The 13,721-nt window shown below is 36.3% G+C and overlaps 1 protein-coding gene across 1 annotated transcript; it reads left to right on the top strand.

Moving 5' to 3' along the window:
* The first annotated feature begins 2,916 nt into the window (after nt 1–2,916).
* Nucleotides 2,917–12,743, top strand: CLEC4D (C-type lectin domain family 4 member D). The gene is made up of 6 exons (XM_012760701.3): nt 2,917–3,186; nt 5,022–5,111; nt 5,889–5,993; nt 6,750–6,901; nt 10,065–10,180; nt 10,951–12,743. The coding sequence occupies exons 1-6, from the start codon at nt 3,159–3,161 to the stop codon at nt 11,096–11,098; spliced, it is 639 nt and encodes a 212-aa protein (XP_012616155.2). The 5' UTR covers nt 2,917–3,158; the 3' UTR covers nt 11,099–12,743.
* Nucleotides 12,744–13,721: the final 978 nt, after the last annotated feature.

Raw genomic sequence — 13,721 nt, forward strand, 5'->3', positions numbered from 1 at the left:
CTGCTTGCGTCTATGGATCTGTCCACTTTTGGGAGCCTTCAGGGTGCAGAATACAAGTTATAAGGGCTATTGGAATGTGATAACTTTTGTTCTCATCTAAGTCTTTGGAAATCTCCCTTCTGTCTCTTTATCTGCCCTTTTGCCTAATCACTCCAACTATTTCCATCTTCTGGAAAACAAAGGGGAGAAAGGAATATTGTTTGTTACAAGTAACTTTTCATTCTTATATGCTAAATCTTCCCTGAGGCGAAGAAACACAAGGCCTGGTGACCTATGGAGGTGCGATTCATGTGCCTTCATTGCCCAGTTAGGTTGATAAATCAAATGTCAAATTTATTTCTTTCCTTGAGGAGGTCTATACGTTTTTTCGTCTGGAAGAGTTAGGATCGTTTCTTCATGCTTGGTCTTTTAAAACATTTTGGGTTTATGGGCACTGGTTTGTCATTTTTGTGCATTAATCTTTCATAATATTTTGCTGGAATGAAGAATGAGACAAATACTTTGTAATATACTGTCTCTGTCACGTTTGAAAGGGACCCTGTTTTTCATCTAATTAGTGAGTCATTTGCTAAGTGTGCAACCTTGAGTAGGGTGCCACCTATTTCTAAGCCTCTGGCACACGGTGGGGATGTGGTGGGACAGCAGCTACCCTTCCTCAGGTCACCCTTCCTCAGGGAGCCCTTCCTTCCTCTCTCCACATCCTTGCCCCAGCCCCGGACTAGCTCATGTCCTCCCATTTTTCTTTATTGTTCCCCAGTAATTTTTTCTGATCAATTCCCTTCACATATATATGTGTTTGTTGAAAATCTGTTTTCCCTAGCACAATGTCAGGGAAGGGCAGGCAGGAGGACAGGCAAGTTTTGTTTATTTTGCCCACTGCATGGAGGAGTCCCTTGGCACATAATTGTGGAATCAGCAAAAGGCAACATTCCCTGCCATATTCCCAGCACATACAAAGTGCTTAGCACATAGTAGATGCTCACTAAATATTTGTGACTGAGTGATTAGTTTTTATTCTCATCTTCTTTCTGGCCCTGGTTTCTTCACCAGGAATTTCCTTGTTATATTTATTTCCTATACATGTGTTTTCAGGGTCTATCATTAGGATAAGCCCCAAAACTCTATAGGCGAGAGTATTGTTCTTTGTTAAATTTTGATACAAGATTTGGGGCTGAAATATTCATTGTACTTCAGAGCACTAATTTACCTGTGGGATAGCATGGAATAGTGTTTGACAGAGATTATTAAAATGAAGATGGCAGAAAACAGAAAACCATGATGTGGGAGAGAATTCACAGTCCAATAGAAGGGGAGCTCAAAATTTTCTCTACTAACAGACTTTGCAGTGCATTGCAAAATTTTGAAAAGCAGGTTGTCTTGGATCCTGCACGCTAGCAAGCTTCTCAGGCTTATATTCCATGGATTCATCTCCATTTCTGGGCTTGGTTGCTTCATGTTAGTTTGGTTTTTCGAAAGGGTTGTCTGACCAACATAATAATCAACCTAGTAGCCTGACATGACTTACGGGTCACTTTTCAAAAGCCTTTGTATTTTGTTTTTGTTTAACCTCAGAGAAGTAGTTTTTTTGTTTGTTTGTGTTTTTGTTTTTCATCACAGCATGGCAGGAGTCAGCATCATGCAGACGCTGAGCCTGTGAGAGACCAGAGTCTACATCCAGGCCATTCCAATCATGATTTCTCCATAGGAGCATCCAGTGGCTTATTTACCTAGGAAAGCTCTGGCTTGCTTTCATGGTTACAGGAAACAGGAATTAGCTTATGGAATATCAAAGAGCTGAAAGTCACCTTGAACTTCTATCATCCCTGAACTTGAATGATCACTGATCATATGATCACATAGGTATAACAATGTTAGTAAAGCCCCACAGATAGTAAAGATGCTGTCAATAATATCTAAGTTATAATATCATTTCTTTAGTAGGTGTTAAAATATACCAATATATATTTAAATTAAATCAACTTTTAATTGATATAATTAAAATATATCAGTTTTTCCTTCTTACTCTCCATTAACCAATGACTTCAATTTTTTCTTTTCATATCTCTTCTAAGGTTCTTGTTATTCAATAATGAGAGAGAGAGAGAGAGAGAGAGAGAGAGAGAGAGAGAGAGAGAGAGAGGAGAAAGAGAGAGAGAAAGAGAGGAGAAAGAGAGAGAGAGAGAGAGGGAGAGAGAGAGAGAGGAGAAAGAGAGAGAAAACTCTCTGATCTCTTCTTAATAGGCACTAATCCCATCATAAAAACCTCATGACCTATCTACACCTAATTACCTCCCAAAAATCCCACCTCCAAATACTATTTCACTGGGGGTTAGGGCTTCCACAAATGAGTTTTGGGGGGGACACAGACTTTCACTCCATAACAGTACCGTAAGTGAAGTCTGGGACCCTAATGGTGTCTTTACCACAGAATCTTACCTTTTCTTTTCCTTTGCCTTGACAAGCCTATTTTCTCTTACCCAGGAAGATCTTGGGGTTTAATCAACAGCTTCACCTCTTCCTCAACTCCAAGAAAAGGTTTTCAGGTTTTTGTGTCTTCACATACAATGTAGGCACAGTGGGTACAGTCAAAGCTTTTGTTCATTTCTCAACATTGTCTTTTGCCACCTTGGACACAACTTCTCATCCAGCTCAGAGACCTTTCTAGGGCAGAGCTTATCTCAAGTAGGTAGCATGCCTTTGAAAACATAATATTCAAGAAAGAAAGATGAGGGGATGTTTATTAAATTTTTATTGGGCATAATAATTATTTTTTTTAGGATATTGCTAAATTTCCTGTCTAAATAACTAAAAAGCAAATTGAGAAATTCCACATGACACACCAACCTAGTGATTTAAACATGCTTGTGAAAGTTTCTACTAAATGGGCATTGCTTTCTCAATTTCCTCTTTTTTTTTTTTTCGTTTGCTTCATCTCCCAGAGTGAATCAACGGAAACCCCAGCCTTTGAAAAGTTTTCTCCTTTTGAGTTAACTCAGTTATATTTGGACCTTTCTAATTTCACCAGAATAGGTAAGGTTCGTGTTCAATCTCCAATGTTTTCTGAGTATATTTCTCTACCCACAGAAATATACTCTGGGAAAAAATAAATAAAAGAGGTTCCCGTTCCTCCTGACCACTGAGCAAGAGAGTATTCACACATGGGGCTAGAAGAATCTCAAAGTAAAGGTGGGTACTTTGTCTCCTTTCAATTTCAGAGAGGCAGTTTGAATTATGACTACATTTAAAACTATGAATTGACTGTAGCTTTAAACATTGTAGATGATGGTAGTGGGGAGGAGAAGGTGGAAGGGAAATGAAGATAAATTTGGCTAAGAGGAAGGGCATAGATTCAAACAAGTTGGGTAGCAGAACCTTCTTCATAAAATGTAGATTGAACCAAGAGAGGTGATAAAGTATATAAAACAGGAATAAGATGGAAAGAGAGTAATGTGGTAAGATTCTTTTACAGAAGAGAGAGAGAGAAGGAAGATGTATAAAACACACTGACTTAGGCTCATGGTGTATCAGAGGCTCTGACCATTCCATTTTATGTTTGGATTAAGATACACCAGTGGATTTGTATTGCAAGAACATTAAATAATATTTTTGAGAAATATATAGAACAAATGTGGAAATATGTAAATTTAAAATTAAAGTTTTGCTTCATCTCATCACCCTACCATGGCAAACTTCAATAGGAGCACACTGTACAAAGTTCCTAAAAATACCTTTTTATGTAACAATATGTCTTGGAGATTTTTTATGTCTGAACACACTAATATACAGGATTATTTAATTGCTATATAGAATTTCATTATATGTATTCACCATAATTTAGAATTTCTGCTATTGATAATATACATGTTAAGTATTAGATTCCAGCAGTTTTGTTGTTTTTTTTCTGTTCCCCAAAATACTGAAATGAATATCCTTTAACATAAATAAGTTCAGTTATTTCTGTAGAATAGATACCTATAATTGAAATCATTGTGACAAGTGTAATGCATTTAAAAATTGATAAATGCTACTAAATTGATCCTTCCAAAAGACATTTCTAATTTACAGTCTCAGCAACAGCCTTTATTTTCTCACCCAGAGTGCTTATTTTCCCTCAGCCTGCCAATACTGCACATTTTTAATTTACCTTTTACAATCTGATATGAAGAAATTATACCACAATCTTTTAATTTATAGTTCCATTATTGTTCATACTTTTGTTTGTTTAATGGCCATTTATGATTTCAGCAAATTAAATTTTCAGCAAATTTCCCAAAGTTTTGCTCAGTTTTCTAATTGATTTTTGATTCTTTATACAGTCTGGAAATTATGACAAAACTTTTTCCCCATGTGTGCCTTGTATTATAACATTGTTTATGTTATATATACATTTAATTTTTATATACCCAAATTATTAAATTTTTTTTTATGGCTTTTGGGTTTTTTTGTCATGCTTAAAAAAGTCTTTCTTGGCCAGGCGCGGTGGCTTACCCTGCAATCCTAGCACTCTGGGCAGGCCCAGGTGGAGGATCGCTTTAGGTCAGGGGTTTGAGACCAGCTTGAGCAAGAGCATGACCCCATTTGTACTAAAAATAGAAAAAATTAACCGGGCAACTAAAAATAGAAAAAAACTAGCTGGGCGTGGTGGTGCGCACCTGTAGTCCCAGCTACTCAAGACACTGAGGCAGGAGGATCACTTGAGCCCAGGAGTTTGAGGTTGCTGTGAGCTAGGCTGATGCCACTGCACTCTAGCCCAGGCAACTAAGTGAGACTCTGTCAAAAAAAAATGAAAAAAAATTCTTTCTTATTCCAAAATTACTAAAAAAATTGCTTCCATTTTTCTTATTTATTCATTTATCAGTAAGCTCTAAAATTGATTTATTCAGAGGAAATATTAAAGCTTTTCTCTAGATTTAAAATATTTTGGATGCTCTCACATTTAGCTTGCTTCTTGGTAGAATTGGCTTCCCTGGCCTGCAGCTGAGAGGAGTTTAACCTCTTTATTTTTGTTTTTGTTCTAATAGAAGGAGGTGAGCATTCCCAGCGGGTTCCTTGGATTATTGCTGTTGTTCTCATTGCACTTCTCAGTGCCTGCTTTATTGCAAATTGTTTGGGTAAGTTGTTAGCCAAAGTGGAACTCTTCTTGAATTATTTTCCCAAATAACTTTCATAAAAGTTGCCCTAAGCCTTTACTATCTTCAGTTTCCCCAGCATAATCAATCTATAATGTCTTTGGGGTCTTGGATTTAAAATTCAGAGTTACATACTTTACCTTCTATGTTTTGATAGTGTTGCCTTTATGTAAGGGGATGAAAGATGGAATTTAGACCATTTTCTGTATATGTAAAAGTTGATGAGTGCGTTAGTCCGCTTTTGTGCTGCTATACAGAAATGCCTGAGGCTGAGTAATTTATAAAGAAAAGAAGTTTATTTGGCTCACAGTTCTGTAGACTATACAAGAAGCATGGTTCTGGCATCTGCTTCTGGTGAGGGTTTCAGGGAGCTTCCAATCAAGGTGGAAGTCAAAGGGGGAGCAGATGTGTCAAGGTGAGCAGGAGCAAGAGAGGGAGGGGGAGGTGCCAGGCTCTTTTAAACAACCAGCTCTCATGTGAATTTTGATAGAAATATATGCTTAAAGGCATGTGCACATAGAAGTTTGCAAAATTACTCCTGTAAAGCACAAAATGGACAATATGATAGTAAAAACGTTAATTTTCAACAATTGCTTCCAACCAATTCACCTGGAACTAGAATAGAACTGCATAAGAAGAAAAAAAAAATGTGAGGGCTTTAACTATTAGGATAAAAGAAAGGTTAGAGAGATTAGGCCCCATTTTCCTAATTAAGTGGTTATATAAGAAAATGAAAGTAACTTTTTTCTTCCTTGACAGTGACTCATCACAGCTTTTTACGCTGTAAGGGAGACACGGGAATGCACAAGTTACCAGAGTACCATACAAAGCTCACGTGCGTCAGACAGACATCAGAACTGAAAGGTACAGATGGCAGAGAGCCTAAGGGAATTTCTTATTTCCATTTCTACTCAAATTCAAAATTTGCTTTTTGCTTTTGTTTTTTTCATATTCTGATTTAAAAAATATCAGTAGTAAGCAAGGAAAGATTAAAATAACATGAGAATCTGGCACGGAAGTAAACATCAGTAAATTAAGATAGAATTATTTCTTATGACTATAATTAGTTGAATAACTGGAGAATATAACTTAAGTTTATGAGCCATTTTTGACATCCAAAACATAACATTAATTTCATTCCATTTTCCCTTGATTCAGATGTTTCATAAGAACAGTTTTCTCCTATTAATAGAATATATAGCTTTGCTGAGATGTTTTTATTTCTTTTATTATTCTGGAATTTGTAAAGTCTCATTTGGGAGAAGGGGAGAATGCTTGAGGTTAGCAGATTCTTTGCCTCTTCACATAAAATGTCTACAAAAAGCTGTGCTGTGGAAACACTTTAAATATGCAAGTAAATAGATGTATGGAACTTGAATAATAATAACGTCTTCTAAGAGTATACTTTGTAATTTTCTCATAGTCATTATGTGATTTCCAATACTCACCTTTAGAACATATTTAGAAATGTAATGTTAAGGATTTTTTGGAGGGGAGGGGGAAACAATGATTTTGGTAATCCTGGCCTTATTCCCACAAGTATTAATTGGATATTATCTTGTAGAATGGTTGTGCAACCTGTTGCAGATGAAATAATTTCCGTTTCAATTTTCACCTGAGGGAGCACCTGGAATTGCTGTCCCGTTCTCTGGAGAGCCTTCCAGTCCAGCTGCTTTCTTCCTCTTAATGACAACAAGACGTGGGCTGAGAGTGAAAGAAACTGTTCAGGGATGGGGGCTCATCTGGCGACCATCAGCACAGAAGCTGAGCAGGTGTGTCAGGAGGATCACATCAGTTTCTCTGCTGTTTTGAATCTCTGTAGAGAAAGAGGAATTTCTCTGTTCCGTTACCCCCATCTCTTTGCTTCACCTGCTTCACTCAGCTGGGAAGACTTTTCTTCCCCTCCCATTTTTCTTCCTATGGCCAACTTCTTTTGGTGTTTCTGGATTTAATTCCTGTGTTATTTCGTCCAGAAAACTAGCCTGAGCACCTTCCCTACTCCACACTCCCTGTTGTAAGTTGGAGGTACTTCTGCGGTACTTTGTGCACAGTGAGATCACTGGCATTTACTCCAGTGACCTATAGTTGTCTATTCGCCACTCCATCTCTTCTGGTGATGCCTACTTGGTGGAGGGCTGGGCCTTGCTCTACTCGTCTTCGCACCTTTAGTGTCCTGTGCAGTGCCAGGCACACTGGTTAGGTCTTGATAAATGTTTCGTTAGGAAGTTAACCAGTCCTGAAATATATTCTCAGTATAAGGTATAGGAAAAATAGTTCAAATGTATGGTTCTGATTCTGAATGAAGAAATCTTAAGGTAAATTCAAATCTTTAAAAGCTGAACTTTATTTCCTCATGTAATGTGTTTCCATATATGTACCATGACTAAGATTCTACTCTTTTTTTAAATTTCAAAATATTACAGGGGTATAAATATTTTTGGTTACATAGATTGCTTTTGTAATGCTTGAATCAGGGCTATAAGTGTGTCCATCACTCAGATAATGTGCACTGTGCCTGTTAGGTAGGTTTTCACCCATCCCCTCCTCCCCTTCTCTCTCCCCCTTGCTTGATTTCCACTGAATTTCACTTCCCTCTGTGCACATGTGTGCTCATCAGTTAGTTCCATTTTAATAGTGAGTACATGCGGTGTTTGTTTTTCAGAGTCTGCTCTTTTTGTGGTCAAAGAAGTTTCCTTGAGGAGTCTGTTTTCATGGCTTTGCAATCTACAGGCTGACTCTTTGAATAAAATGGGCTTTAATGGCTGGGCATAGTGGCTCACACCTGTAATCCTAGCACTCTGGGAGGCTCAGGTGGGAGTATGACTCGAGGTCAGGAGTTAGAGACCAGCCGGAGCAAGAGTGAGACCCCTGTCTCTACTAAAAATAGAAAGAAATTAGTTGGACTACTAAAAATATATAGAAAAAATTAGCTGGGCATAGTGGCACATTCCTGTAGTCCCAGCTACTTGGGAGGCTGAGGCAGAAGGATTAAGCCTAAGAGTTTGAGGTTGCTGTGAGCTAGGCTGATGCCATGGCACTCTAGCCCAAGCAGCAAGTGCGAGACTCTGTCTCCAAAAAAAAGGGGGATTTAATGTAATATGTAAACAATTTAGAAAGTTGATTTTAAAAACAAAAGCTCCTTAAAAATCCAATCCTATTAAGCATTGTACTGAGAGGATTACAAGTATTATCTCATTTAATCTTCACAGTAACTCTATGAAGTAGTGGAGTTGTCCCCTCTAGAGATGAGCAAAATTAGGGGTTGCTGAGATTAAAGTGCTTACTAACAACAATGAGGCTTTGAAAATAGATCTATTTATCTTAAGGAAACAAATTAGGAGGTATCACATTACCAGACTTCAAACTATACTACAAGGCTATAGCAACTAAATCAGCATGGTATTGGCACAAAAATAGAGACATAGACCAATGGAACAGAACAGAAAACCCAGATATCAAACCATCCACATAACAGCTAACTGATCTTTTACAAAGTAGACAACAGCATACAGTGGGGGAAAGAAGCCCTATTCAATAAATGGTGTCAGGAAAATTGGATAACCACATGCAGAAGAATGAAACAGGATCCATATCTCTCACCACTCACAAAAATTAATTCAAGATGGATAAAAGACTTAAACATAAAGCACGAAACCATAAGAATTCTAGAAGAAAATGTAGGAAAATCTCTTCTAGATATCGGCGTAGGCAAAGAATTTGTGAAGAAGATAGCAATGGCAATGACAGCAACAACAAAAATACATAAATGGGACTTGATTAAATTAAAAATGTCCTACACAGCCAAGGAAAGAATTAACAGAGCAAACAGACAACATACAGAATGGGAGAAAATATTCACAAGCTATACATCCAATAAAGGACTAATAACAAGAATCTATAAAGAACTCAAGCAAATCAGCAAGAAAAAACAAACAACCACATTAAAAAGTGGGCAAAAGACACAAACAAAAGCTTTTCAAAAGAAGGTAGACAAATGGCCAATAAACATATGAAAAAATGCTCAATGTCACTAATCCTCAGGGAAGTGGATGTTAAAACCACAATAAAATATCATCTTGCCCCAGTCAGAATGGCCTTTATTAAAAAGTCCAAAAACAATAGATGCTAGCATGGATGCAGAGAGAAAGGAACATTTATATACTGTTGGTGGGATTGCAAATTAGTACAAATTCTATGGAATTAGTATGGAGATTTCTCAAAGAACTAAAAGTTGACCTACCATTTGATTCAGCAATCCCACTAGTGGGTATTTACTCACAGGAAAAGAAGTCATTTTATCAAAAAGACACTGCACTCAAATGCAGCACAATTCACAAATGCAAGGATGTGGAATCAACCCAAATGCCCATCAATTCTTGAGTAGATTGACAAAATGTGGTATAGGTACACCATGGAGTACTACTCAGCCATAAGGAAGAATGACTTAATGCCTTTTGCAGCAAGTTGGATGGTACTGGAGACCATTATCCTAAGTGAAGAATGGGAAAACAAACACCACATGTACTCACTATTAAACTGGAGCTAACGGATGAGCACTCATGTGCATAGAGGGAAGTAAAACTCAACAGAAATCAACCAGGGGGAGGGAGAAGGAGGGGATGGGTGAAAACCTACCTAACGGGTACAGTGAACAATTCCTGGATGACAAGCACTCATATAGCCATGACTCAGGTATTATAAAAGCAATCCATGTGACCAAAATTATTTTTACCCTGTAACACTTTTAAAGAAAATAAATAAATAAACATGATCCAACAACATCAAAAAATGTAGGTCTATCTGATGCCAAAGCTTTTGTGCTTAACCAATAATCTATTCGACTTCTTTCATTTTTCTCTAACATAACAGCCTAACAAGCCATTACCTGATAAATGCAAATATATTTTTAAAAATTTGCATTTCTTGTTTTCGCAGAATTTTGTTATTCAATTTTTGGATAGACAGTTCTCGTATTTCCTAGGACTTACAGATGAGAACACTGAAGGTCAGTGGCGCTGGGTGGACCAGACGCCATTTAACATACACATGGTGTGAGTATATTGAGTGGGACTAAAGAGATTTACAGGTGAAGGTGGGGAGAAGGTAGCAAGAAGAATTCGTTTTGGGATGGACTACAGCTATTTAAAAAATATTACCCAGAATAGAACACTATATATGTTCAGTAACTTCTGTATGCTATGTTCCAGTTACAGAATGAACCTATGACTTCTGTGAAGTTTTCAGTATCCTTATTTGCACAGTGTCAGTGAAAGAACAGATAAATTGAGAGTGATATGAAAAAAATTTTCTTAGATTTACAATTTGGCTAAACAATGGAAGAGATAAAAATTGTTTTTTGAAACAGGGTTATAACTTTGTCATTTTCTTCTTTGAAGCCAGTGTTGTTTAGTACAAATATAATGCAAAGCCACCTATGGAATTCAACATTTTTTTAGTACCCACATTAAGAAAATAAAAACACAAGTGAAATTTATTTTAATAGTATGTTAATAATTAATAATACATTTAGCTGGATATATCCAAATCTTATCATTTGAACATGTAATCAATATAAAATTATTACTGAGATCTTTTACATCTTTTCTTATAATAAATATTCAAGATATAGTGTGCACTTAATGCTTAAAACACATCTCAATACAGAGAAGCCACATGTCGAGGGCTCAGGAGTCACATGTGGCTAGTGACTGTTGCATTAGACAGTGCAGCTCTAAAATACATGCTGGGGGCATTTTCTCTGAATTTTTCTCTGATATCTATCTATATCTGTATTTATATCTATCTATTTATTTCCTTTCAGGTTCTGGCATAAGGGTGAACCTAACAACTATAAGGAAGAAAACTGTGTTGTTCTTCTTTATACAAAAGATAAATGGGCCTGGAATAATATTCCTTGTAACCTTGAGAGGTACAGAATTTGTAAGATACCTGCAATGGCATTGAACTAGAAACTCATGAAGTGGTCCTTATAATGGAGACAGAAAAGAAGAACCAATTAGAAATGTACATGCATCATTGGAATAGAGAAAGCTATTCTACTCTGGGTCATAGAATATTTTTTAATATTTATTTTTGTTCAATTTATTCAAGATAATGTATGTGTATATGTGTCTATGTGTGTGTGTATGTGTCTGTCTGTCTCTGTGCATGTGTTAAGATAGCAAATGTGTGTGGTGCTTTGGTGAAAGGAATCATCTTCTGTGGAAACCAGCTTTTATTATCTTTGTTTTCTTGATGGTATTTCCAGGTATTTTTCAATTGGTATGTATTGATTATTTTTCTAACAGAATGACTTGAAATTTGTCACTTTCCATCTGCTCAGATTCTTAGCTTTTAAAATTCAAAGGTAGGATATTGTAACTGGTAGTAGTGCATCATTTATTTAAACCCAAATATCACAAATACTTTAAAGATTTTAAACATTTTTATTGTTTGATGCTTCATTCTCAGACTTTTTAATAATATCAGTTATAATAATTATATTCACATTCCATGAGCAACATTTTTCCGGATCAACACTATAGGTAGTTATGAATTATGGTATTGCATGTGCACAAAAAAATAAGTTCATATATCTTTTTAAAAAATTTACTTCTGTCAATACAAGTGGTTCGATGAAATATAAAATAAATTAAAAAAAAAATTTACTTCTTACTTCACCCTAAATATCATCTCAAAGCAGAAATTCTCAAGCTGGCTTAACTTGTTTTTTAGTAGCAAAGTCCTTTGCAGGCCACCTTAACCAAACTCCTTAAATTCTTTAGCTGAGAAAATGAAATTCTTGGGTTCACTTCACACTGCTAGCTCATGGCAGAACAGAACTACAGCCCAGATCTGTGCTTCATTAGTGAGGAAATATATTCCCTTTGGTATTACAGGACAGTTACTGGGGATGATTTGGCCTCTTGGCTAACAGATAAATACAATTTCTTAATTATTTGAGGTAACGTTGTATTAATATCAGCACCCTCATTTTAATTTGAATCGGAAAGAATCACATTTTCAACTCATTTATATAAATTGTTAACATAAAGCTACAGTTCAAAATAGCAAGGAAGTCATTGTTTTGACAACCAGAAATGATGCTTTTCTGATATATGTGATGTTGATTGTGAAGCAGTCATATTCAACTTTACCGGAATATGGTGGTTGTTCTTAAAATTCTTAATTTGCTGATGTTTTGGGGGGATTAGGTTTGAAAAACTTCAAGCAATAGCTTTTAACCTAAATTTCAAGCAATTGCTTTTAACCTAATTTTTATACCACTGTTTTTAAAGATAGTATTTACTTTGTAAGTTAGTCATTGATTTTCTGGGTTTGGAATATTGATGTTTGATTATGTGTGGTGATGTGTGTGTGTGTGTGTGTGTGTGTGTGCGTGTGTGCCTGAGTTTAAAGCTGATACTTTTAACTGAAATGGTGCTAAGTAACTAATTGTTTGTAAAATTCATTAAATCACATAGCACAAAACCTGTTGAAATAACCATGTAAATGCTAGTGGGCTTTGTATAGTTAATATTATCCATTTTAAATTGTATAAAACTGTATATAGAGATTCTGCTGACAATAAAATGTGATATCTTTTTTATTTTACTCATCTGTGTCTACATCTATATCTATAATCTATTTCTCCCAATGCTGACCATCTTTCGTTACTTCTCTGGCTACCGCCATAGACCCAGCTACCGTTTCTCTCACCTGGGCTGTTGCAGTGGCCTTTAGGTTGGTCTCCCTATTTCCACTCTGCTATGGTTTGAATGTTCCCTCCAAAACTCATGTTGAAACCTAATCCCCAATGTGGTATTATTGAGGGAACTTTAAGAGGTGATTGTGTCATGAGGGCTCTGCTATTCATGGATTCATGGATTAGTGGGTTATCAAGGGCTGGGAACTAGTGACCTTATAAGAAGAGGAAGAGAGACCCGAGCTAGCACGTTGGCACACTCAGCCCCTCACCATGGGATGCCCAGTGCCATCTCAGGACTCTACAGTCCCCACCAGCAAGAAAGCTCTCACCAGGTGCAGCCCCTTGATCTTGGACTTAGCCTTCACAAGTGTAAGAAGTAAATTCCTTTTCTTTATAAATCACCCTGTTTCAGGTATTCTGTTGTAAGCAACAGAAAACAAACAAAGATGCACTTTTTGTCCCTTTCAGTCTATCCTCAGCTCTCATGGTACCTCTTTATGCTGCACAATTTCTTTAAGACAGCAACAGTAATTTCATAGAAATGGATTCTAATTATTTTAGTACAGTATGGTAGTCATAGAAGCTTGAAACTCTTGAAAAAATTAAATTGTGTTTTTATTTTTGAAAAGGTAATGTATATATGTGTTAAAAGGCAAACAGTAAAAATATTATTAAAAGTACAGAGTAATTCTCTCTCCCACCCTGAATGCCAGTCCCCTAAGTGCCTTTTCAGAGTAACTATGATTCTCAGTTTCTTATATATACTGTCATATATGTTTATATATAATAAATATACTACAAATAAAGTGTGTAAGTGTCTATATTATATATAAATTGCATATGTGCTATATATAGTAATCATAGTATATATGTTTATATATAAT

Source organism: Microcebus murinus, chromosome 10 (assembly GCF_040939455.1).
Source record: "Microcebus murinus isolate Inina chromosome 10, M.murinus_Inina_mat1.0, whole genome shotgun sequence".
NCBI classification, from domain to species: Eukaryota; Metazoa; Chordata; class Mammalia; order Primates; family Cheirogaleidae; genus Microcebus; species Microcebus murinus.